This window comes from Salvelinus fontinalis, chromosome 16 (genome assembly GCF_029448725.1).
Source record: "Salvelinus fontinalis isolate EN_2023a chromosome 16, ASM2944872v1, whole genome shotgun sequence".
Taxonomy (NCBI): Eukaryota; Metazoa; Chordata; class Actinopteri; order Salmoniformes; family Salmonidae; genus Salvelinus; species Salvelinus fontinalis.
In genome coordinates this window covers 29,069,050-29,096,282 of record NC_074680.1, presented here as the reverse complement: position 1 = coordinate 29,096,282, position 27,233 = coordinate 29,069,050, and the positions used below count along the sequence as shown (strand labels likewise).

At 45.5% G+C, this 27,233-nt stretch overlaps 1 protein-coding gene across 3 annotated transcripts in view; it reads right to left on the bottom strand.

The window, feature by feature from the left end:
- kif15 (kinesin family member 15) overlaps positions 1-27,233 on the bottom strand; it is an 89,950-nt gene that overhangs the window by 33,389 nt on the left and 29,328 nt on the right. For all 3 annotated transcript variants that reach the window (XM_055864977.1, XM_055864980.1, XM_055864978.1), the window contains 4 exons: positions 24,501-24,773; positions 12,302-12,388; positions 11,893-12,177; positions 10,772-11,125 (listed from right to left, as the gene is read on the bottom strand). In XM_055864977.1, the coding sequence (XP_055720952.1) occupies positions 10,772-11,125; positions 11,893-12,177; positions 12,302-12,388; positions 24,501-24,773 (999 nt within the window). The remainder of the gene's footprint in view (positions 1-10,771; positions 11,126-11,892; positions 12,178-12,301; positions 12,389-24,500; positions 24,774-27,233) is intronic.

Below are 27,233 nucleotides of genomic sequence, written 5' to 3'. Positions count from 1 at the left end.
CAATCCCAGAACAACAGGAAAGGACCTTGTGAAGATGCTGGAGGAAAGAGGTACAAAGGTATCTATATCCACAGTAAAACGAGTGCTATATCGACATAACCTAAAAGGCCGCTCAGCAAGGAAGAAGCCACTGCTCCAAGACCGCCATAAAAAAGCCAGACTACAGTTTGCAACTGCACATGGGGACAAAGATCGTACTTTTTGGAGAAATGTCCTCTTGTCTGATGAAACAAAAATAGAACTGTTTGGCCATAATGACCATCGTTATGTTTGGAGGAAAAAGGGGAAGGCTTGCAAGCCGAAGAACATCATCCCAACCGTGAAGCACAAGGGTGGCAGCATCATGTTGTGGGGGTGCTTTGCTGCAGGAGGGAATGGTTCACTTCATAAAATAGATGGCATCATGTGAAAGGAAAAGTATGTGGATATACTGAAGCAACATCTCAAGACATCAGTCAGGAAGTTAAAGCTTGGTTGCAAATTGAGAATGACCCAGAGCATACTTTCAAAGTTGTGGCAAAATGGCTTAAGGACAACAAAGTCAAGGTATTGGAGTGGCCATCACAAAGCCCTGACCTCAACCTATAGAAAATTTGTGGGCAGAACTGAAAAAGCGTGTGCGAGCAAGGAGGCCTACAAACCTGACTCAGTTACAACACCAGCTCTGGCAGGAGGAATGGGCCAAATTTCACCCAACTTATTGTGGGAAGCTTGTGGAAGGCATCCCGAAACGTTTGACCTAAGTTAAACAATTTAAAGGCAATACTGCCAAATACTAATTGAGTCTATGTAAACGTCTGACCCATTGGGAATGTGATGAAAGAAATAAAAGCTGAAATAAATCATTCTCTTTACTATTATTCTGACATTTCACATTCTTAAAATAAAGTGGTGATCCTAACTGACCTAAGACAGGGAATTTTTACTCGCATTAAATGTCAGGAATTGTGAAACACTGAGTTTAAATGTATTTGGCTAAAGTGTATGTAAACTTCCGACTTCAACTGTAGCTACACATCAGAGTGTCTTGTTGATTAATTAAATCACTGCAGGGGGTCAATACTACATTATTCACCAATGCAAAGTTCACAAGAATCGTTGGATGAAGAAAACTGGAAACAAAGAGGAGTTTTATCATGTTCATTACTCTGAGTAATCTTGGATTACATGCACTGAAAATATTAATATCTCCCTGTACAGGACATAATCCCAGGATTTTGGGGATTTGAGAAAGCCAAATTAAGGTTTAGGGGAGCTCTAGTGTTAAATCAAATTCTATTCGTCACGTGCACAGTTTACAGCAGGTATAAATGGTGCAACGCAATGCTTGTGTGCAAGCTCCTGCAACATTGCAGTAGAATGATCAATATCAATAATGATAGGGCCATTCAGTAAGTAATAGAATAGGTAGTATGTGTAGTAGTAAGCTGGTGAGTACACAATATACACTTAGTGGCCAGTGTATTAGGTACACCCATCTAGTACTGGGTGTCGGAGCCCCCTGTAGCCATGAAGAGATGCACCTGGTCAACAACAATGTTCAGATGCGTACTTTCGTGCGTGAAAAGCCCAGGAGGCCGGCAGATTCTGAAATACCGGAACCGGCCTGCCTGGCATCGACAATCGTACCATGCTCAAAGTCGCTTAGGTCACTTGTTTTTCCCATTCTCACGTTCAATCAAACAGTAACTGAATGCCTCAATGCCTGTCTACCTGCTTTATCTAGCAAGGCACAGCCACGTGACTCACTGTCTGTAGGAGCGAACCATTTTCATGAACGGGGTGGTGTACCTAATAAACTGAGTGTATACAGTATAAATTATGGATGTGCTATGTGTATGTGACAAATAAAATTTGATTTGATTTGATTTAAAGAGTCAAGTATGAATGTATTATGAATATAAAGTGGGGAGTGTCTTGGTCGCGCAGTTGCACAAAAAGTATATAATAGAACAGCAGTGTTGAGAGAGAGAGAGTGTGTGTGTGTGTGTGTGTGTGTGTGTGTGTGTGTGTGTGTGTGTGTGTGTGTGTGTGTGTGTGTGTGTGTGTGTGTGTGTGTGTGTGTGTGTGTGTGTGTGTGTGTGTGTGTGTGTGTGTGTGTGTGTTGGATGGATGTGTGGAGAGTCAGTGCAGATAGTCTCTAAGGTGCAGATTGTCTCTAAGGTGCAAATACAATGCATTCGGAAAGTATTCAGACCCCTTCCCTTTTTCCACATTTTGTTACGTTACAGCCTTATTCTAAAATGTATTAAATTAATAAAAATCCTCATCAGTCTACACACAATACCCCATAATGACAAAGCGAAAACAGTTTTCTTAATGTTTGCAAATGTACATATAAATATATACACTGCTCAAAAAAATAAAGGGAACACTTAAACAACACAATGTAACTCCAAGTCAATCACACTTCTGTGAAATCAAACTGTCCACTTAGGAAGCAACACTGATTGACAATAAATTTCACATGCTGTTGTGTAAATGGAATAGACAACAGGTGGAAATTATAGGCAATTAGCAAGACACCCCCAATAAAGGAGTGGTTCTGCAGGTGGTGACCACAGACCACTTCTCAGTCCTATGCTTCCTGGCTGATGTTTTGGTCACTTTTGAATGCTGGCGGTGCTCTCACTCTAGTGGTAGCATGAGACGGAGTCTACAACCCACACAAGTGGCTCAGGTAGTGCAGCTCATCCAGGATGGCACATCAATGCGAGCTGTGGCAAGAAGGTTTGCTGTGTCTGTCAGCGTAGTGTCCAGAGCATGGAGGCGCTACCAGGAGACAGGCCAGTACATCAGGAGACGTGGAGGAGGCCGTAGGAGGGCAACAACCCATCAGCAGGACCGCTACCTCCGCCTTTGTGCAAGGAGGATCAGGAGGAGCACTGCCAGAGCCCTGCAAAATGACCTCCAGCAGGCCACAAATGTGCATGTGTCTGCTCAAACGGTCAGAAACAGACTCCATGAGGGTGGTATGAGGGCCCGACATCCACAGGTGGGGGTTGTGCTTACAGCCCAACACCGTGCAGGACGTTTGGCATTTGCCAGAGAACACCAAGATTGGAAAATTCGCCACTGGCGCCCTGTGCTCTTCACAGATGAAAGCAGGTTCACACGCACATGTGACAGACGTGACAGAGAACGTCCCGTGGACGTCCCGTCCAGTGTCCCGTGGAGAACGTTCTGCTGCCTGCAACATCCTCCAGCATGACTGGTTTGGCGGTGGGTCAGTCATGGTGTGGGGTGGCATTTCTTTGGGGGGCCGCACAGCCCTCCATGTGCTCGCCAGAGGTAGCCTGACTGCCATTAGGTACCGAGATGAGATCCTCAGACCCCTGTGAGACCATATGCTGGTGCGGTTGGCCCTGGGTTCCTCCTAATGCAAGACAATGCTAGCCCTCTTTTGGCTGGAGTGTGTCGGCAGTTCCTGCAAGAGGAAAGCATTGATGCTATGGACTGGCCCGCCCGTTCCCCAGACCTGAATCCAATTGAGCACATCTGAGACATCATGTCTCGCTCCATCCACCAACGCCACGTTGCACCACAGACTGTCCAGGAGTTGGCGGATGCTTTAGTCCAGGTCTGGGAGGAGATCCCTCAGTAGACCATCCACCACCTCATCAGGAGCATGCCCAGGCGTTGTAGGGAGGTCATACAGGCACGTGGAGGCCACACACACTACTGAGCCTCATTTTGACTTGTTTTAAGGACATTACATCAAAGTTGGATCAGCCTGTGGTGTGGTTTTCCACTTTAATTTTGAGTGTGACTCCAAATCCAGACCTCCATGGGTTGATAAATTTGATTTCCATTGATCATTTTGTGTGATTTTGTTGTCAGCACATTCAACTATGTAAAGAAAAAAGTATTTAATAAGAATATTTCATTCATTCAGATCTAGGATGTGTTATTTTAGTGTTCCCTTTATTTTTTTGAGCAGTGTATATATAAAAAAAGAAATACATTATTTACATAAGTATTCAAACCCTTTGCTATTAGACTCGAAATTGAGCTCAGGTGAATCCTGTTACCTTTGATCATCCTTGAGATGTTTCTACAACTTGATTGGAGTCCACCTGTGGTAAATTCAATTGATTGGACATGACTTGGAAACGCTGTCTATATAAGGTCCCACAGTTGACAGTGCATGTCAGAGCAAAAACCAAGCCATGAGGTTGAAGGAAATGTCCATAGAGGTCCAAGACAGAATTGTGTCGAGGCACAGATCTGGGGAAGGGTACCAAAACATTTCTGCAGCATTGAAGGTCCCCAAGAGGACAGTGACCTCCATAACTATTTAATGGAAGAAGTTTGGAACCACCAAGACTCTTCCTAGAGCTGGCCGCCCGGCCAAACTGAGCAATCGGGGTAGAAGGGCCTTGGTCAGGGAGGTGACCAAGAACCCGATGGTCACTCTGACAGAGCTCCAGTGTTCCTATGTGGAGATGGGAGGACCTTCCAGAAGGGCAACCATCTCTACAGCACTCTACCAATCAGATCTTTATGGTAGAGTGTCCAGACGGAAGCCACGCCTCTGTAAAATGCACATGATTGCCCGCTTGGAGTTTGCCAAAAGGCACCTAAAGGACTCTCAGACCATGAGAAACAAGATTCTCTGGTCTGTTGAAACCAAGATTGAACTCTTTCGCCTGAATGCCAAGCGTCACGTCTGGAGGAAACCTGGCACCATCCCTATGGTGAAGCATGGTGGTGGCAGCATCCAACAGGACAACCACCCTAAGCACACAGCCAAGACAACGCAGGAGTGGCTTTGGTACAAGTTTCTGAATGTCCTTGAGTGGCCCAGCCAGAGCCCGGACTTGAACCCGATTAAACATTTCTGGAGAGACCTTAAAATATCTGTCCAGCGACGCTCCCCATCCAACCTGACAGAGTTTGAGAGGATCTGCAGAGAAGAATGGGAGAAACTCCCCAAATACAGGTGTGCCAAGCTTGTAGCGTCATACCCAAGAAGACTCAAGGCTGTAATCGTTGCCAAAGTAAATGGTCTGAATACTGAATATGCAAATGTGATATTTCAGTTGTTTTTTTGTTTTTTTACAAATTTGCTAAAATGTCTAAAAACCTGGTTTTGCTTTGTTATTTAGGGGTATTGTGTATAGCTTGATGAGGGGGGAAAACGATTTAATCCATTTTAGAATAAGGATGTAACGTAACAAAATGTGTAAAAAGTCAAGGGGTGTCACGTTCCTGACCTGTTTTCCTTTGTTTTGTATTCATTTTAGTTGGTCAGGGCGTGAGTTGGGTGGGTTTGTCTATGTTTGTATTTCTATGTGGGGTTTTGTGTTCGGCCTGGTATGATTCTCAATTAGAGACAGGTGTGTATTGTTTGTCTCTAATTGAGAGTCATACAAAGGCAGCCAGGGTTTCACTGGTGTTTGTGGGTGTTTGTTCCTGTGTCCTCACAGGACAGTTGAAGGTTAGTCACGTTTGTTGTTTTGTAGTTTGTAGTGTCTTGTTTGCTGTTTTTCATTAAAAGATGGCTTATTTCCCTCAATCCGCATCTTGGTCCTATCCATGCTCCTCCTCGTTTGAGGAGGAGAACAACATTGACTACCTTTACAGAAACACCCACCACAACAGGACCAAGCGGATTGAGGAGAGAGAAAAAGAACTAAGGCACTGGACACAGGAGGAATGGTCTTGGGAGATCATGGACGGAAAGGGACCCTGGGGAAGGGTTGGAGAGAATCGCCGCTCTCGGGAGGTGAAGAAGGCAGCCACAGCCCAGGAGCAGTGGATTGAGGAGGCAGCACGTATGAGAGGCTGGAAGCCCGAGAGGCTCACCCAAGAATTTCTTGGGGGGGGGCTAAAGGGGAGTGTGGCGAAGCCGGGTTGGATACCTGAGCCAACTCCCCGGGCTTGCCGTGGAGTAAGAGGGCGTCGTACTGGTCAGACACCGTGTTATGCGGTGAAGCGCACGGTGTCCCCAGTACGCGTGCTTAGCCCAGTGCGGGCTATTCCACCTTGCCGCACTGGGAGGGCTAGGTTGGGCATCGAGCCGGATGCCATGAAGCCGGCCCAACGTATCTGGCCTCCAGTACGTCTCCTCGGGCCGGCGTACATGGCACCAGCCTTACAGGTGGTGTCCCCGGTTCGCCTGCATAGCCCAGTGCGGGCTATTCCACCTCGCCGCACTGGCAGGGCTACGGGGATCATTCAACCTGGTAGGGTTGGGGAGGCTCGGTGCTCAAGAGCACGTGTCCTCCTTCACGGTCCGGTATATCCGGCGCCACCTTCCCACCCCAGCTCAGTACCACCAGTGCCTACACCACGCACCAGGCTTCCAGTGCATCTCCAGAGCCCTGTTCCTCTTCCACGTACTCTCCCTATGGTGCGTGTCTCCAGCCCAGTGCCTCCAGTTCCGGCACCACGCACCAAGCCTCCTGTGCGTCTCCAGAGCCCTGGACGCACTGTTCCTTCTCCCCGCACTCGCCCTGAGGTGCGTGCCCTCAGCCCGGTACCTCCAGTTCCGGTACCACGCACCAGGCCTAGAGTGCGCCACGAGAGTCCAGTGTGCCCTGTTCCTGTTCCCCGCACTCGCCCTGAGGTGCGTGCCCTCAGCCCGGTACCTCCAGTTCCGGTACCACGCACCAGGCCTATAGTGCGTCTCAGCCGGCCAGAGTCTGCCGTCTGCCCAGCGGTGCCTGAACGGCCCGTCTGCCCAGCTCCGTCTGAGCCATCTGTCTGCCCAGCGCCGTCTGAGCCATCTGTCTGCCCAGCGCCGTCTGAGCCATCTGTCTGCCCAGCGCCGTCTGAGCCATCTGTCTGCCCAGCGCCGTCTGAGCCATCTGTCTGCCCAGTGCCGTCTGAGCCATCTGTCTGCCCAGCGCCATCTGAGTCATCCGTCTGCCACGAGCCATTAGAGCCGCCCGTCTGTCCCGAGCCAGTAGAGCCGTCCGTCAGTCAGGAGCCGCTAGAGCCGTCCGTCAGTCAGGAGCCGCCAGAGACGCCCGCCAGTCAGGAGCTGCCAGAGACGCCCGCCAGTCAGGAGCTGCCAGAGACGCCCGCCAGTCAGGAGCTGCCAGAGACGCCCGCCAGTCAGGAGCTGCCAGAGACGCCCGCCAGTCAGGAGCTGCCAGAGACGCCCGCCAGTCAGGAGCTGCCAGAGACGTCCGACAGTCCGGAGCTGCCCTACAGTCCGGAGCTGCCCTACAGTCCGGAGCTGCCGTACAGTCCGGAGCTGCCCTACAGTCCGGAGCTGCCCTACAGTCCGGAGCTGCCACTCAGCCCGGACCTGCCGGAGTCCCTCAGCCAGGACCTGCCGGAGTCCCTCAGCCAGGACCTGCCGCCCCTTATCCCGGTGCTGGTCCTTATCCCGGTGCTGCCCCTTATCCCGGTGCTGCCCCTTGTCCCGGTGCTGCCCCTTGTCCCGGTGCTGCCCCTTGTCCCGGTGCTGCCCCTTGTCCCGGTGCTGCCCCTTGTCCCGGTGCTGCCCCTTGTCCCGGTGCTGCCCCTTATCCCGGTGCTGCCCCTTATCCCGGTGCTGCCCCTTCATTTAGGTGGGGTTAGTGGGAGGGTGGTCATTGGGAGGGGGATAAAGAAGCGGGGATTGATTATGGTGGGGTGGGGACCTCGTCCACCGCCAGAGCCGCCACCGTGGACAGACGCCCACCCAGACCCTCCCCTAGACTTTGTGCTGGTGCGCCCGGAGTTCGCACCTTAAGGGGGGGGTTCTGTCACGTTCCTGACCTGTTTTCCTTTGTTTTGTATTCATTTTAGTTGGTCAGGGCGTGAGTTGGGTGGGTTTGTCTATGTTTGTATTTCTATGTGGGGTTTTGTGTTCGGCCTGGTATGATTCTCAATTAGAGACAGGTGTGTATTGTTTGTCTCTAATTGAGAGTCATACAAAGGCAGCCAGGGTTTCACTGGTGTTTGTGGGTGTTTGTTCCTGTGTCCTCACAGGACAGTTGAAGGTTAGTCACGTTTGTTGTTTTGTAGTTTGTAGTGTCTTGTTTGCTGTTTTTCATTAAAAGATGGCTTATTTCCCTCAATCCGCATCTTGGTCCTATCCATGCTCCTCCTCGTTTGAGGAGGAGAACAACATTGACTACCTTTACAAGGGGTTTGGATACTTCCCAAATGCACTGTAGTCTTTAAGATGCAGGTCTACGCAGGTGGAAAGCTAGGGTTAGTTATTCAGCAGTCTGATGACCTGGTGGTAGAAGCTGTCTTGGAGCCTGTTGTTCCGAGATACAATGCTCCGATACCGCTTGCCAGATAGTAACAGAGTGAACAGTCCGTTGCTCGGGTGACTGGAGTCCTTGACGATCTCCCGGGCCTTTCTCAGACACCGCCTGGTGTATATGTCCTGGAGGGCAGGGAGCTTGCTCTCAGTGATGCATTGGGCCATCCGCATCACCCTCTGTAGAGCCTTGCAATTGAGGACGGTGCAGTTGCCATACCAGGCAGTGATGCAGTTGGTCAAGATGCTCTCGATGGTACAGCTGTAGAACTTCTTGAGGATCTGAGCCAGCAGTATACAACCCTGCATCCCACTGCTGGCTTACCTCCGAAGCGAAGCAGGGTTGGTCCTGGTTGAGCCCAGATGCTGCTGGAAGTGGTATTGGAGGGTCAGTAGGGGGCACTCTTTCCTCTGATCTAAAAAAATATCCCAATGCCCCAGGACAGTGATTGGGGACATTGCCCTGTGCAGGGTGCCGTCTTTCAAATGGTACGTTAAACGGTTGTCCTGACTCTGTTTGGTCTCATGGCACTTATTGTAAGAGTAGGGGTGTTAACCCCGTTGTCTTGGATAAATTCATACCATCATCCCCATCTTCGAATTGGCTCATTCATCCTCTCCCCGGTCCTCTATGATGTACATGCCGAGAAAGTTTAAGCATTTGACCACCCTGGGGGGCCCCTGTGTTGAGAGTCATCATGACGGAAGAGGTGTTGCCTACCCTCACCACCTGGCGTCTGCTTGTCAGGAAGTCAGGACCCTGAGCTTAATGATCTTAGAGGGGACTATGGTGTTGACAGCTGAGCTGTAGTTGATGAACAGCATTCTCAGTGTGTTTGGAAAGGCTTCTTTCAGGTCGCAGAGGTACTCATTTGAAAGATCAATATAGGGAGTTTGTGTGGTACAGTCGTGGCCAAAAGTTTTGAGAATGACACAAATATTAATTTTCACAAAGTCTGCTGCCTCGGTTTGTATGATGGCAATTTGCATATACTCCAGAATGTTATGAAGAGTGATCAGATGAATTGCAATTATTTGCCAAGTCCCTCTTTGCCATGCAAATGTACTGAATCCCCCAAAAACCTTTCCACTGCATTTCAGCCCTGCCACAAAAGGACCAGCTGACATCATGTCAGTGATTCTCTCGTTAACACAGGTGTGAGTGTTGACGAGGACAAGGCTAGAGATCACTCTGTCATGCTGATTGAGTTCAAATAACAGACTGGAAGCTTCAAAAGGAGGGTGGTGCTTGGAATCATTGTTCTTCGTCTGTCAACCATGGTTAACTGCAAGAAAACACGTGCCGTCATCATTGCTTTGAACAAAAAGGGCTTCACAGGCAAGGATATTGCTGCCAGTAAGATTGCACCTAAATCAACCATTTATCGGATCATCAAGAACTTCAAGGAGTACGGTTCAATTGTTGTGAAGAAGGCTTCAGGGCACCCAAGAAAGTCCAGCAAGCGCCAGGACCGTTTCCTAAAGTTGATTCAGCTGCGTGATCGGGGCACCACCAGTACAGAGCTTGCTCAGGAATGGCAGCAGGCAGGTGTGAGTGCATCTGCACGCACAGTGAGGCGAAGACTTTTGGAGGATGGCCTGGTGTCAAGAAGGGCAGCAAAGAAGACACTTCTCTCCAGGAAACATCAGGGACAAACTGATATTCTGCAAAAGGTACAGGGATTGGACTGCTGAGGACTGGGGTAAAGTAATTTTCTCTGATGAATCCCCTTTCTGATTGTTTGGGGCACCCGGAAAAAAAGCTTGTCCTGAGAGGACAAGGTGAGCGCGACCATCAGTCCTGTGTCCTGCCAACAGTAAAGCATCCTGAGACCATTCATGTGTGGGGTTGCTTCTCAGCCAAGGGAGTGGGCTCACTCACAATTTTGCCTAAGAACACAGCCATGAATAAAGAATGGTACCAACACATCCTCCGAGAGCAACTTCTCCCAACCATCCAGGAACAGTTTGGTGACAAACAATGCCTTTTCCAGCATGATGGAGCACCTTGTCCTAAGGCAAAAGTGATAACTAAGTGGCTCGGGGAACAAAACATCGATATTTTGGGTCCATGGCCAGGAAACTCACCAGACCTTAATCCCATTGAGAACTTGTGGTCAATCCTCAAGAGGAGGGTGGACAAACAAAAACCCACAAATTCTGAAAAACTCCAAGCATTGATTATGCAAGAACGGGCTGCCATCAGTCAGGATGTGGCCCAGAAGTTAATTGACAGCATGCCAGGGCGGATTGTGGAGGTCTTGAAAAAGAAGGGTCAACACTGCAAATATTGACTCTTTGCATCAACTTCATGTAATTGTCAATAAAAGCCTTTGACATTTATGAAATGCTTGTAATTATACTTCAATATTCCATAGTAACATCTGACAAAAATATCTAAAGACACTGAAGCAGCAAACTTTGTGGAAATTCATATTTGTGTCATTCTCAAAACATTTGGCCACGACTGTAAGTGATGGGGAAGGTTTTGAAAGTTGGATTTTTGGGAGGCCAGGTTAAAGGTAATGATGTACTAGATGGCTGGCATCCTGGCTCTGGTCTTACCTGGCAGCACGGTGAGGAAAGCACTGCGGAAACTGTAGCCCATGGTGTTGGCACCCAGACAGATGTACATGCCAGCATCCTCCTCCTTGGCGCGGGTGATGAGCAGCTTGTTGAGGTAGGAGCCGTCAGGGCGTGACCACACCTCTCCCGTTGGCAGCACCATGAAGCGATGGTCGCCCACCTCGATGGTGGAGTTGTACCGACTCTCCTCGTTGGACTCCACACGCTTGAGCCACTGGATGACGGGTTTGACATCGCTCCTCACTTTGCACTGGAATGCGGTAGTCCCCCCATAGTCCACTGTGGTGTTGACCGGGTGAGTGCCCGTCAAGATGGGTTTGGAGTTGGTCCGCTCTGCAGAGAGACATAATGAACGAACTGTCACAACTATTCCATATTTCAACAAGGCTGACTCTCTGCATGTACCAGCGTAATGGCAGTTATTGGCCTCAGGCTTAGAACTTGTAATTGTAACAGAGAGAGACTGAGAGAGAGAAATACCACATGTAACACAAGAAGTATGTGTGATTAGTTTCCTCTCTCTCTGCTCCTGGTTGTACAGGACACACGTCTCAGGGGGAGGAGGGGTTCACAGGGGTGTGGGGCTGGCAGACAGCTGGATCCTAATCAGCTCAAGATTGGAGGGGCTTGTGGTTGAGCAGCCCCCTCCTCCTCCCCCCACACACCAGAACACAACCCTCCTTCTCAGACCTGCCTTCTCAATATGCTTCTCATATACGTACATGATTAGACAAGCACATTCATCCATGGAGTAGGGATATGAGTAACTTACTGATCAAACGCAGCCGTCTGACGAAGGTAGATCAGAGAGCAAGGATATCCAAAAGGTTATGGTTCCTCCTCAAATCCAGACCCGACGTTACTATGATTACGTGGCAATTGTATCAACGTTCACATTGAGTTTCCATCCTTGATAGCCAACATTTATCATTATCACAACGTCCATAGAACTCAGTCTGCAGGACTGTGATACAGTATATAATACAGTATTTTATGGTTCTTTCCCCTGAGGAGTCTACCTCATACATTAGCTATGAGATCTTGGACTGACTCGTTAAGTGTATTTATAACTCAGGCCTCTGTGACTGTATAATACTTACGTATGACCTCCACTTTGTAGGTGGCGTTGATCTCCCCGGCTTGGTTGGAGATTCTGCAGGTGTACCTGCCGCTGTTCTCCAGGGTCAGGTTCCTCAGGCTCAGAGTCCACTTCTTCTGGCGCCCCTCGCCAACCTCGCGCTCCGTCAGCGGCCTGTCGTCCTTCAGCCACACAAGGTCTGGCCGAGGGTTACCGCTGGCTGTACACTTCAGCCGCACAGAGCTCCCCACTGGGCGGGCGATCACCCGTTTCCTCATTTTAGCAGGCTGTGTGAAGCGGGGACGCACTTTGGGAAAGGAGGAAAGAGAGTTTGGGGTTTACGACTTTGCAGAGATGGATAACAGAATCATAAAATATGACTCAATCTAATGCAAATAACTTTAGTAATGTTGCTTTTTTTATGATCTTACCTAGTTTTCCTGATAGGTGGTCAGGGTCATACTCTGACTCCACCCCACCAGGGACCCCTGGGCCAGTCTTATCAGCACCAGAGTCATCTGTAGGGGAAAGGGAACAGAACATTTATATTTTAACATTGCAAAGAAAATATGCAGCATATAATTGAACATGGTATAAAAGTTATGCCCAATACTCAAACAGGAAAGGCCTTGGAGGTCATAACAGAGGGTGATGACAGAGATTATGAAGTATGCCTATTAGGGTTTCACGAGTGTTAAACTTGAAAGACTTCTGTCGCCATTTGGGCTAACATCAACTGGAGTGACCTTCCAGTTCTGATCTCAGAGGGGTATTTTTCTTAGTTATTTCAAAGCAGTTTATATAATTCATTCACATTCAAAGCTGAACACTATCAAATATGTTGTTATTATGGAGTAGACACGCGTTTTTAGTCAGATTCACCTCTCCTCTAACTCAGGACACAATTATGATGCTTATGAGTATTCCCTTACAAAAATAATTGTGGTTTTGAAACTGCAGTAAAAGTGCAGTAACTGCAGTCGACTGTGGTATTTTGAACTGAACTGCAGTTATACTGCACTCTAACTGCAGTTACACTGCAAAATTACTGCAGTAAAAAAAACAGTGTTATTTTGGATGCAGTATTTTCAGCATACTACAGTTATACTGCACACTGACTGCAATCTTTTTTCGTAAGGGATTCAGCAAGCAGTGGAAAAAGGTTTCAGTTGAATTCAATGCTTTTTGTTTCACACTTTTTACATTTTCATTAACATGGCCCCCAGCCAAACAGGCACAGTAAAACACGCTTGGCTCCATCTGAGTAAATGTAGCATTTATAGATAGGATACACTGAGGGGGTACATGCTAAGGTCACACGCTGTAATATTTGGGAGTAATATGATCAGTTTTCATAAGTGCAGCTCTGGGAGACAGCTGTGGAGTTGATGTCATTGACTGACTGACTTCATGTGGTGGAGCTGAGACACGGCTTAGTGAATCAGTGAAACATAATAGATCATTTGTAATGCATATCCACTTTGTGAGGTGGACATTGATGAATTTATGGAATGTATCAAGTTCCTTCCCAACTACTACCATTCCTCAGAATACCAAACATTATGACCAATTATAGAAGTTCAACCAAAGCAGAGCAGGGTGTCAGATTGATAGATTACACATGCAACTACTGCACTGAATCACTTCATGCTAGTAGAGTCATTCACAAGTTTCAAATATTTTCAAATATACCAGCACTGAGCTTGTCAGTTCTAACGTTGCCTACCTTCTAAAGCTGCACATTCTGAAGTATCCACTATACAATTCTGATAGTGACGTCAAACACATTTCATCAATTAAGTGAATGTGTTACTCAGTACTTAGAAAATATGTCTTATGGGGTACATTTCATAAATGAATATAAAATATAAGTTCTATTGTCATACACCAGGGGTTCCCTAACTTTTTTGCCCACAACCCCATTTTGATATTTAACAAAAATGTCCGACCCCACCATGTAAAGAAAGTGATGTAATCAACGGCCATTATTTACTTTTTTAATTGGGGCTATGACAGTCTATTGTAAATCAATCCGACAGTACTTTTGACTGTATTTCAATCTGAAGATAGTATGGTTTGAAGTGACTGAAATGCATCAGAAAGGTATTGTGAAGTTGTGAAGACCATCAGGCAATAACATTTTGATATTCTTTTCCCCACAGTCTGATTTAGTGCCTGGTCTACTGAGTCCTGCATGGCTTGTGAGTATTGTAGAGGGAAACAGAAGACACCTGCTACTGGGGGAAAAAATTATGAATCAACGTTGTTTCCAAGTAATTTCAACCCCCAAAATCAATGTGATGGCATTGAATCAACATGGAAAACTAATTGGATTAGCAAAAAGTCATCAACGTAAGGGGATTTCGTCTTTTTTTCACACAACTTTTAACCTAAATCCAATGACATGGTGAATTTTTTTGTTGATTTCACTTTGAATTCACGTTAGTTGACAACTCAACCAAATGTAAATCAAAAGTAAACGTTGAACTGAAGTCTGTGCCCAGTGGGATACGTGTTCCTAAGTGATGGGGTCATAATATTTTGTAGCTTAAACAGTTCAAAAGATAGAGCAACATTTGTAGGAAGAAAACAGACACCGCTCTGTTTATTATAACCACATCTAGCAGCTACCGGAGGTTACTGATGTAACCCCGCTTCTACGAACCAAGCACAAGTTATTTTTTTTTTCCAGAGTTTCTCTCACGACCTCATTTTCAAATTAGGCGACCCCAAGTTTGGGAAACACTGCCATACATCTTGTACAGAGCCTGAATCCAATGTGGCCTCCAGTAAAATTCGTCCAAATCCAGTTTGGCGCACACTCTGCGTTTGAATGGGGCAGGTAAAGGGACCAGATGTGGCTTCTAACCCCCCACTCCAGGCACCCTCCGACTTTCCCCAAACCCCCCAAAGCTGTCTATGGTTCTCTGGGCACAAAACTTCCATTGTCTGCCACCTCCAGCACCAGGCCCAGTCATGATGTCATGACTATTTGAAGGGCTTAAACTGGCCAACTATAATAACCCATTCCCTTTAAAAAACAGCCTCCATTGGAAGATATATTTTTCTGCTGCTCACTTGGACTCTCCACATTCCTCCCAGTTCCTGAACTTCCCAATCCAAACAGAACACGGTCCCACGCTGCCCGGATTTTCTTTTCACATTTTTTTTGTTCCTGAATCTCTTTCCTCTCTATTTTCTGGAGGTCCTTAGGAACAATGGTACCCTTTATGAGTCTGGGCCAAAACTACTATCCTAGGCTGCTATTGTCTTTACACAATGTTGGCTCACTAGACCTGCAGACTGGGGGAAGACAGGACATCTCAGTGCTGCTACATAGTTGTTATTGTTGGAATACTGAAAAATACAATTACCAGTAAAAGGAGAGGACTTGCAGGCCTCCCTGTCAATCCTTTTTGTGTCCTCTCTCTCTCCTTGAGAGGGGCCCTATCCTCCCTCATCAAAGAGTAACTAAGAACAGCAATCCACTCGGATTCTGCAGGACACAACTTTCAAGCAATAAAACATGTAGACTACTTTGTATTCCAATTGCATTACCAGAATGGAATATAACTTCTAAATAAACACAGCACATTTGTACATTTAGAGATGGAAGGGAAAGGCAAACACCCACGCACCCAGACACATTCAGTTACAGACATAATGTTGGGAAGACAGGCAAAGTAAGCGGCTAACAACAACCAAAGAATCCATTGAAACTGTCTCTCTAGCCTACTGTACCACTGGGTCTGGTGCCCTCCCTTCTTTCTCTCCTCTTCATTCACAAATCCAGCCAAAGGTAGTAGGTCACTCTCACTCCCCTGGCCTTGAGCTTCAACTGAATCTCAGGAAAATGCCCCATCATTCTGTGTGTCACAATGTGTTTCAGATGTAGTTTGGGACATTCTAATATCCAGAGAAAGTAATGAGTAGTGGCCTTACATCATCACTACATCATCAAACAACCACCATGTGTTATCAGCCACACATAATGCAGTGTATCTGGACAGTCAACAAAGTCTGTACTATCACTTCCACTACAGCACTTCTACCATCACTACCACTGTACTACAGAGATTTAAAGTATCCATGTAGAAATGAAGGCTACCATGATCCTCTATCTGTTTACATGGTCTGTGCTGTTTCAACACCGTGTTACAATATAAAAAACGGATCAGTGTAGATCGTGTATCTGTCTGTCTGTCAGTGTGGCAGTCATGTCCCTATCTATTCCAGTCCACCAGCAGGAGGGGTGAGGGTGGGGGGGAGTTTAGGAGGGTCGGGTGGGAGTCAGTTGTCAGGAGACCACCCCAAACAGGGCACAAACAGCCAGCTGGGGGGATTGAGGAGGCGCCATGTTGCACTGGCTGACCAGATTCTTGGGATAGCTCAGGGGAGCTCAGGGGAGCCCAATCGGCCAGGCTGCCCACTGGCCGATTGGGAGAAGGATTGCTTCTACAGCCGTGGCTGGATGGAGTAACACCCTTATATCACCAGGACCACCCCCTTTTCTTTCTCTCACTCTTTTCTCTCTTTCTTCCTTACACATCTTCCATTTCTTTCTTATACCCCTATCCCATTGTTTCTCCCCTACTCACCCTCTCCTCCCTGCCCTTCTTTCTTTCTGTCCTGATTAAAAAGTGAGTTGTGCACTACGGGCCTTGAGCTTCAAAGCCAGCCAGGATATTGAACAGCACTCTTTCTGAGCTCCAGTAAAAATAATCCACTCAAATGATGGATGCTGTTTGCAGAGCTACGCTGGAAGCTAGCCAGTATTACACCTCCCATTTACAACACTTCAAATAAATCATCTCTGAGAAGTCTACCAGCCTTCCCCACCAGGCATTGAACTATATACAAAAAAACGATTAAAATGTCTAACAACTAGGTACATCAAGAGGTACAAACATTTCACCATTGATTGGAAATGTTCCGCTCGAAATAATTATGGACCATTCTACCGTTTTTAGGCTGTCAGTTCTCCCAATGTATGACTTCCGTCCTGTAAATGTTTTAAAATGAGGCTCCCCTAATCTCCGTAGCCAAACAAGCCTCTGACTGCACTGCACGCCTGATAGGACTATTATAAAAACAAACAAACTGGTGATGTGTGCCAGTCCCTGGCTGGAATGATGGATTAGAGAACGACAAGGAGAGAGAGAGAGTAGAGCGAGGGAGAGGTCTCTGTGGTCTTACAAAACAGAGATGTGGAATGACTGCTGAGAGACTAGTGTTGGGTTGTCACGCATTCACCACAAACAGTGGGAAAGAAAAACAGAACCAACTCCACCAGGCTTAAGAGCGAAGCCAAACAGTTTGTGGTGGAGATCAGAGAGGGTGAAAATAATGGTGTTCAGTTTAATAAAATACACATGAGAAAACAGTATCCCTCAAGAAAAAAAAATGCCTTTGAACTTTTGAAGGTAAGAGACATCTCTGTCCTGTGTGGGAGTAGATAATAATACAAGCAGGCATGTTGAACTTCTCTTATAAACCTCCCCCTGTTTCAGCACTACTGAAAGCCTAAATACTTTTCATTTCATCAAACTGCAGACGCCAAGCTAAATAAATCAGTTTTGAGTTGCAAACACTACTACAGTATGTAAGCAGCAGGGTTGGAGAGTAATCTGATTACAAAAACCTTTAACTGTAATCAGTTACAATACCAGCAAAAAATATTGTAATCGGGTTACAGATACTTTTTAAAAACTAGAGGATTACTTCTTGGATTACTTTTAAATTCAGAAAGGATGTTTGCAAAAAAATACACTATGACACCTTTCTGTTTTCTCAATGACATTTAATTCAGCATTGAAAATAAGTTTGTTTGTTCTACCTGAGCGAGTCTGACCACAAATCAGAAACAACTATGATAACACACCAAATGCGTTTGATGGATCCTTCTTGTTTTCTTCGAATGCCTCTTCAGGGAAAAGTAATCCAAAAGTAACGGAAAGTAACCAGATTACGTTACTGAGTTTGGGTAATGACTGATTACAATTTTGGATAAGTAGGCTAACTAGTAACTGTAATGGATTTCATTTAGAAAGTATCCTACCCAACCCTGGTAAGGCGAGAGGGAGAGATGCTATCTATCATTTGGATACATTGACTTGATTTATACAAATGGTGCTGTACTCTGCAATCATATGAATTGTTTTGAATTTAGCATGAACCACTGTAAATCATGTGGGCAACCTGAAACTTTGCACATTCGATAAATGACTACCAAAAGTAGTGCTCTTATTTTACATGTACAGTAAAATAATGTACGTACAGTACAGTCATACACAATCATGAAACCATGACTTTCATGAAATACAGCTCTAGTGTGAATTTTGACATTCCTCCTCTTGGTATGTGTCTATAAATCTATTTTTATTGTCCAGGAACAGTCAACAGATAAAACATTTTTTTGGGGGAAGGTGTACTTTTACCCCTTTTTCCCCCCAATTTTGTCATATCCAATTGGTAGTTACAGTCTTATCTCATTGCTGCAACTCTCCAAATGACTCGGGAGAGGTGAAGGTTGAGAGCCATGCGTCCTCCGAAACACGACCCTGCCAAGCCACACTGCTTCTTGACACACTGCTCGCTTAACCCGGAAGCCAGCCACACCAATGTGTCGGAGGAAACACCGTCCAGCTGGCAACCGAAGTCAGCTTGCAGGCGCCCGGGCCCGCCACAAGGAGTCGCTAGAACGCGATGGGACAAGTTAATCCCGGCCGGCCAAACACTCCCCTAACCTGGACGACGCTGGGCCAATTGAGCCGCCTCATGGGTCTCCCAATCATGGCTGGCTGTGACACAGCCTATGATCGAACCCAGGTCTGTAGTAATGCCTTAGACCGCTGCGCTTCTCGGGAGACAATCAACAGATCTACCCTCTCTCTGACCTCTCAGTCAACTTCATCTTTATCGTGAGCCAAAATAACTATGTTAGAATAACACTTCCCCAGATCTGCATCTCGACCCTATGATACTACACTACACAACGGACACCATTCTCTTTACTTTCTGTTGTCCTGGTCTGATCTATGTGATTAGGGTTCTACCCCAAAACAAGGCCAGTTTGAAAAGCCATCACCTTAGTCACTGTTGTAGCCAGCTACCACTCGGTACTGCCCTATAGAGTAATTGAACACTGGTCACTTTATTAATGTTTAAATACTGTTTTACGCATTCTAGCGATGGCTAATCCTACAGTATATAACTACTGCTGTAAACACCTTTTATATTCATATACTGTCCATACTGTCTTTACACACCATTATATGTATATATATTTATATTCCGTTCTCTGACATTGCTCATTCTGATATTTCTTAATTTCTTAATTTTTGAATTTTTTGTGATTATTGTGTTTTTTCGTAGTTCTTTTGCTTGGTATTATTACACTTTTCAAAGCACCAGCGATAACATCTGAAAATCTGTGTACGCGACTAATACAATTTGATTTGATCACAAGACCAGGAAGCAGCTCCTCCAGTCGGCCCCTGCCATCCACCCCCCTCCCCTGCAGGAGGTTCTGGACCTAATTAGGAATCTTAAACTAAACAGTGCTATCACACTCCAGTCCTCTCATTCATCACGCTCTACTCTAGCACAGAGTAAACTGTACTGTACAGTTGCTTGACTTGACTGAGAGTTACAAGTATGTCTCTTGCACATGAGACCATCATGTCCTCTTATAAGCTTTATGAGGCTTAATAGGTTAATGTTAAGGGGAATATGTTTCTTGTTGGACAATTCCAAGTTAAGGAGCCCCTGCTTTGACAAACCACAGCTTAGCCTGGGGAGAGGGAAGAAGTTAAGATCCGCTTGAGTCACAGATGATGATGATGTATGAAACAATATCCCATTCTCTCTGTTGACTTTGGGCTTAAGTGGTGAATGATATAACAGATATAGAAGAGGAAGGTATCAACTACAATCCCCCTTCCTAAATCCCCTTATTTCAAAGCCATGACTCCATGGTGCATGGCGTTGTCTTTTAACATCTGTAAATCGACAAGATCTTGACCTGAAGGAAACGTTAATTGACTGACTTTGAAACACTTCCTTCGAAAGATGATGGCACGGTCTGAGTCATATGCATGGTTTCTGGGTAGCGTCATATTAAAAGTGATTTCACTATGAATGGTATTACTTGGTAAACTACATTTCGTCAGCCGGTGATTGTCAAGCAAATAACTGTCGGTCTCATGGTAATTGACAGTGATAAACACATTTAGCATCTGCTGGCTTCCACACATAGCCTACAAGCTACTGATGCTGACCTTTGGATCATCTACATTTAAAAAAATCTAATAAATCCATGTAATATAGCCTACACCTTTACAATAAATCCATTATTTATTTTAGACAGGTCTAAAGAAGCATGATATGAAGAAAATGTAGTCTATTTCGGAAGAACAGAATAGCATACTCTGAGTTGTCCTTATGTGTCACGTTCCTGCCTTATTTTCCTTGTTTTGTATTTATTTAGTATGGTCAGGGCGTGAGTTGGGGTGGGTTGTCTATGTGTGTATTTCTATGTTGGGGTTTTGTGTTCGGCCTGGTATGATTCTCAATCAGAGGCAGCTGTCAATCGTTGTCCCTGATTGAGAATCATACTTAGGCAGCCTGGGTTTCACGTTTGGTTTGTGGGTGTTTGTTTCCTGTGTCAGTGTTTGTGCCACACGGGACTGTTATGGTTAGTTTGTTTGTTATTTTGTATTGTGTCTTGTTTTCGTGGATATTAAAATCATGGAAACTTACCACTATGCACATTGGTCCTCCGATCCTTCTCGCCTCTCCTCGTCCGAGGAGGAGGAGGAGGAGGAAGAAATAGACTGCCGTTACATTATGTTAGGTCCTGATCTGGCTATGATAAATGGCTGTGGGCTACACTAGTTAATTTAGCAGATAAGATTTTCTTCGAATTCCGTGGCATTATTTTATATTATGAAGAATACAATTGAACAAATATTTTCTCAAAACGATTTGAGGGAGTGCGCACATGCGGCTATTCTGTGTTGAGAGGTTAACAAAGATATAGGTATTCCTATATGCTTAATTTAGTTCGTTTTTCTACAAACGTTGGGCTATATGTTTTCATTTTTAATACATTGTAAGGCTGCATCATGCGACTCTAATGATGGTTTGAAAAAAGTTGCTTGAAAGGCATGAGCTCTGCTTTGTTTTTTTGCGCAGGCTGTACACACTACATCAGTCACTCATTCACAATTTGACAAGCACTTGATAATCTCTAGAATTTCATGGCGGCATTCCCTTGTGACCGTAATGCACCCTAAAAAAATCCACGCCCTGCTGGAGGTCATTTTGCAGGGCTCTGGCAGTGCTACTCCTTGCACAAAGGCGGAGGTAGCGGCCCTGCTGCTGGGTTGTTGCCCTCCTACGGCCTCCTCCACGTCTCCTGATGTATTGGCCTGTCTCTTGGTAGCGCCTCCATGCTCTGGACACTACGCTGACAGACACAGCAAACCTTCTTGCCACAGCTCGCATTGATGTGCCATCCTGGATGAGCTGCACTACCTGAGCCACTTGTGTGGGTTGTAGACTCCGTCTCATGCTACCACTAGAGTGAGAGCTCCGCCAGCATTCAAAAGTGACCAAAACATCAGCCAGGAAGCATAGGAACCACCCCCCTCCCCTGCAGGAGGTTCTGGACCTAATTAGGAATCTTAAACTAAACAGTGCTATCACACTCCAGTCCTCTCATTCATCACGCTCTACTCTAGCACAGAGTAAACTGTACTGTACAGTTGCTTGACTTGACTGAGAGTTACAAGTATGTCTCTTGCACATGAGACCATCATGTCCTCTTATAAGCTTTATGAGGCTTAATAGGTTAATGTTAAGGGGAATATGTTTCTTGTTGGACAATTCCAAGTTAAGGAGCCCCTGCTTTGACAAACCACAGCTTAGCCTGGGGAGAGGGAAGAAGTTAAGATCCGCTTGAGTCACAGATGATGATGATGTATGAAACAATATCCCATTCTCTCTGTTGACTTTGGGCTTAAGTGGTGAATGATATAACAGATATAGAAGAGGAAGGTATCAACTACAATCCCCCTTCCTAAATCCCCTTATTTCAAAGCCATGACTCCATGGTGCATGGCGTTGTCTTTTAACATCTGTAAATCGACAAGATCTTGACCTGAAGGAAACGTTAATTGACTGACTTTGAAACACTTCCTTCGAAAGATGATGGCACGGTCTGAGTCATATGCATGGTTTCTGGGTAGCGTCATATTAAAAGTGATTTCACTATGAATGGTATTACTTGGTAAACTACATTTCGTCAGCCGGTGATTGTCAAGCAAATAACTATCGGTCTCATGGTAATTGACAGTGATAAACACATTTAGCATCTGCTGGCTTCCACACATAGCCTACAAGCTACTGATGCTGACCTTTGGATCATCTACATTTAAAAAAATCTAATAAATCCATGTAATATAGCCTACACCTTTACAATAAATCCATTATTTATTTTAGACAGGTCTAAAGAAGCATGATATGAAGAAAATGTAGTCTATTTCGGAAGAACAGAATAGCATACTCTGAGTTGTCCTTATGTGTCACGTTCCTGCCTTATTTTCCTTGTTTTGTATTTATTTAGTATGGTCAGGGCGTGAGTTGGGGTGGGTTGTCTATGTGTGTATTTCTATGTTGGGGTTTTGTGTTCGGCCTGGTATGATTCTCAATCAGAGGCAGCTGTCAATCGTTGTCCCTGATTGAGAATCATACTTAGGCAGCCTGGGTTTCACGTTTGGTTTGTGGGTGTTTGTTTCCTGTGTCAGTGTTTGTGCCACACGGGACTGTTACGGTTAGTTCGTTTGTTATTTTGTATTGTGTCTTGTTTTCGTGGATATTAAAATCATGGAAACTTACCACTATGCACATTGGTCCTCCGATCCTTCTCGCCTCTCCTCGTCCGAGGAGGAGGAGGAGGAGGAGGAAGAAATAGACTGCCGTTACATTATGTTAGGTCCTGATCTGGCTATGATAAATGGCTGTGGGCTACACTAGTTAATTTAGCAGATAAGATTTTCTTCGAATTCCGTGGCATTATTTTATATTATGAAGAATACAATTGAACAAATATTTTCTCAAAACGATTTGAGGGAGTGCGCACATGCGGCTATTCTGTGTTGAGAGGTTAACAAAGATATAGGTATTCCTATATGCTTAATTTAGTTAGTTTTTCTACAAACGTTGGGCTATATGTTTTCATTTTTAATACATTGTAAGGCTGCATCATGCGACTCTAATGATGATTTGAAAAAAGTTGCTTGAAAGGCATGAGCTCTGCTTTGTTTTTTTGCGCAGGCTGTACACACTACATCAGTCACTCATTCACAATTTGACAAGCACTTGATAATCTCTAGAATTTCATGGCGGCATTCCCTTGTGACCGTAATGCACCCTAAAAAAATCCACGCCCTGCTGGAGGTCATTTTGCAGGGCTCTGGCAGTGCTACTCCTTGCACAAAGGCGGAGGTAGCGGCCCTGCTGCTGGGTTGTTGCCCTCCTACGGCCTCCTCCACGTCTCCTGATGTATTGGCCTGTCTCTTGGTAGCGCCTCCATGCTCTGGACACTACGCTGACAGACACAGCAAACCTTCTTGCCACAGCTCGCATTGATGTGCCATCCTGGATGAGCTGCACTACCTGAGCCACTTGTGTGGGTTGTAGACTCCGTCTCATGCTACCACTAGAGTGAGAGCTCCGCCAGCATTCAAAAGTGACCAAAACATCAGCCAGGAAGCATAGGAACTGAGAAGTGGTCTGTGGTCACCACCTGCAGAATCACTCCTTATTGAGGGTGTCTTGCTAATTGCCTATAATTTCCACCTTTTGTCTATTCCATTTGCACAACAGCATGTGCAATTTATTGTCAATCAGTGTTGCTTCCTAAGTGGACAGTTTGATTTCACAGAAGTGTGATTGACTTGGAGTTACATTGTGTTGTTTAAGTGTTCCCTTTATTTTTTTGAGCAGTGTATAATTCACAAGTGATAAAATAATATTGTCACCCATCAAAATATTCTTGATTTAATCTGTTCTTTACATATACTAAATAATATATGTGTGGAATTTGTTTTGATTTAGAATGAACCATTATCATGCACCTGTATCGAAACAGGGGCATCAGAAAAAATACATGTCATCTATGCACTTAAATAGCGAATGGAGAATGCTTTTACCCGCGGTTAATTTTCATGCCAGCCAGGCAGGCTCTACTCCCATTGTAAATATAAGCAATGTGCTTAATATTAGGAAAGTTGAGAAATAAATATAGTAGGCCTAGCCTTGTCTCACACAATTCCATAGCCTATTGAAATGTTCCGCAACATGAGCTCATGGGCTCTCATTAAGTGTTTGATTAGATTTTCCAACACATTTGCATTAATGTCAGAGTGATTAGAGGGACAATAGAGTGCTGAGTACCAGGCAGTTAGCAAGTTTGGTAGCCTAATAATGGCCAGCAGCAACATCAGAGCTTAGAGAAACCTAATTACCGTGACTAAACGGTCACGTGGAATTTGACTACCTTGACTCATGACTGCCGGTGTGGCAGTCACCGCATCAGCCCTAATCGCAAGACACCTTTGTACTTACCAATGACAATGAGAGTATAGTTGATACTGACGCTGCCAAAGCCGTTGGTGGCTTTGCAGATGTATGTTCCAGCATCCTCAACCTCCACTTCCTTGATCTTCAGGCCCAGGCGGAGGATGCGGAAGCGGGTCCAGCCGCTGTGGATGTTGCGGCCGTCGTTGGTCCACATGATGAGGGGTGGCGGGTCTCCTTCAACAGGGCATGGCAGCTTGATGGAACTCCCCAGGTGCACTGACTGTCTATGGGCCACCCTCTCAGCCATCCGCGGAGGTCCTGGAGCAACACACAAACAATCGATGAGTTTAACTTTTGGCCTACATTTTATTTAAACATTAAATACAAAGACTAGATTGATATACAATACTTTACTTTAAGACATGAAGGTCAGTCAATACAGAAAATTTCAAGAACTTTGAAAGTTTCTTCAAGTGCAGTCACAAAAACCATCAAGCGCTATGATGAAACTGGCTCTCATGAGGACCGCCACAGGAAAGGAAGATCCAGAGTTACCTCTGTTGCAGACGGTAAGTTCATTAGAGTTAACTGCACCTCAGATTGCAGCCAAAATAAATGCTTCACAGAGTTCAAGAAACAGACACATCTCAACATCAACTGTTCAGAGGAGACGGCGTGAATCAGGCCTTTATGGTCGAATTGCTGCCAAGAAACCACTACTGGAGGACACCAATAAGAAGAAGAGACTTGCTTGGGCCATGAAACACAAGCAATGGACATTAGACCGGTGGAAATCTGTCCCTTGGTCTGATGAGTCCAAATTTGCGATTTTTGGTTCCAACTGCCGTGTCTTTGTGAGAGGCAGAGTAGGTGAACGGATGATCTACGCATGTGTGGTTCCCCCAGTGAAGCATGGAGGAGGAGGTGTGATGGTGTAGGCGTGCTTTGCTGGTGACACAGTCAGTGATGTATTTAGAATTCAAGGCACATTTAACCAGCATGGCTACCACAGCATTCTGCAGCGATACACCATCCCATCTGGTTTGCACTTAGTGGGACTATCATTTGTTTTTCAACAGGACAATGACACAAAACACACCTCCTGGCTGTGTAAGGGCTATTTGACCAAGGAGACTGATGGAGTGCTGCATCAGATGACCTGGCCTCCACAATCACCCGACCTCAACCCAATTGAGATGGTTTGGGATGAGTTGGACTGAAGAGTGAAAGAAAAGCAGCCAACAAGTGCTCAGCATATGTGGGAACTCCTTCAAAACTGTTGGGAAAGCATTCCAGGCTGGTTGAGAGAATGACAAGAGTGTGCCAAGCTGTCATCAAGGGCAAAGGGTGGCTACTTTGAAGAATCTAAAATCTAAAATGTATTTGGATTTGTTTAACACTTTTTTGGTTACTCCATGATTCCATAAAAAAAAGAAAAACCCTTGAACGAGTAGGTGTGTCCAAACTTTTGACTGGTACTGTACATCCATAAACGACATATTACACTCAGTCATATTTTATTTGAAATTAATTGAAAACAATTTATATCTGAATTGGGCTGAATTGAATGAAGCAACATCTCTTGAATGCTTTTAGGGAAGATGTGGGGGCTCATTCATTACCTCCTTCCTTCATCTGATTACCCCGAGATGAAACCAGATTGTAATAATTGGACTAGCCTTGTCATCCATTGTAGACAGAGAGAGTTGAAGGCTCTGCCTGTGTGTAGCGTGTGGGAGATCAAAGCATGTGGACCCTAACTTGTGAGTGGTATCATCACACTTATATCCCTCTAGTGGTGTGGGGGCTATGCTTTGGCAAAGTGGGTGGTGTTATATCCTGCCTGTTTGGCCCTGTCCAGAGGTATCATCGGATGGGGCAACAGTGTCTCCTGACCCCTCCTGTCTCAGCCTCCAGTATTTATGCTGCAGTAGTTTATGTTTCGGGGGGCTAGGGTCAGTCTGTTATATCTGGAGTATTTCTCCTGTCTTATCCGGTGTCCTGTGTTAATTTAAGTATACTCTCTCTAATTCTCTCTTTCTTTCTTTCTCTCTCTCGGAGGACCTGAGCCCTAGGACCATGCCTCAGGACTACTTGGCATGATGACTCCTTGCTGTCCCCAGTCCACCTGGCCGTGCTGCTGCTCCAGTTTCAACTGTTCTGCCTGCGGCTATGGAACCCTGACCTGTTCGCCGTGCGTGCTACCTGTCCCAGACCTGCTGTTTTCAACTCTCTAGAGACAGCAGGAGCGGTAGAGATACTCTCAATGATCAGAAGAGGACTGGCCACCCCTCATAGGGAAACCTAGGGAGTTTTTCCTAGCCACCATGCTTCTACACCTGCATTGCTTGCTGTTAGGGGTTTTAGGCTGCGTTTCTGTACAGCACTTTGATATATCAGCTGATGTAAGAAGGGCTATATAAATGAATTTGATTTGACTTAGATACTAGCTAGGTGGTGCATAAAGTGGACAGACAAACGGTGAGTGTACTGTAACCTTCCACTGCACTCTGACCGCTCCATGAGAGAAGGTGAACCCTATGCTGTGTTAAATCTTCCTAACTAACTTTAAGCATCAGCTGTCAGAGCAGCTTACCGATCACCGCACCTGTACACAGCCCATCTGTAAATAGCCCACCCAACTACCGCATCCCCATATTGTTATTTTTTACTTTTGCACCCCAGTATCTCTACTTGCACATCATCATCTGCACATCTATCACTCCAGTGTTAATGCTAAATTGTAATTATTTTGCCACTATGGCCTATTTTTTGCCT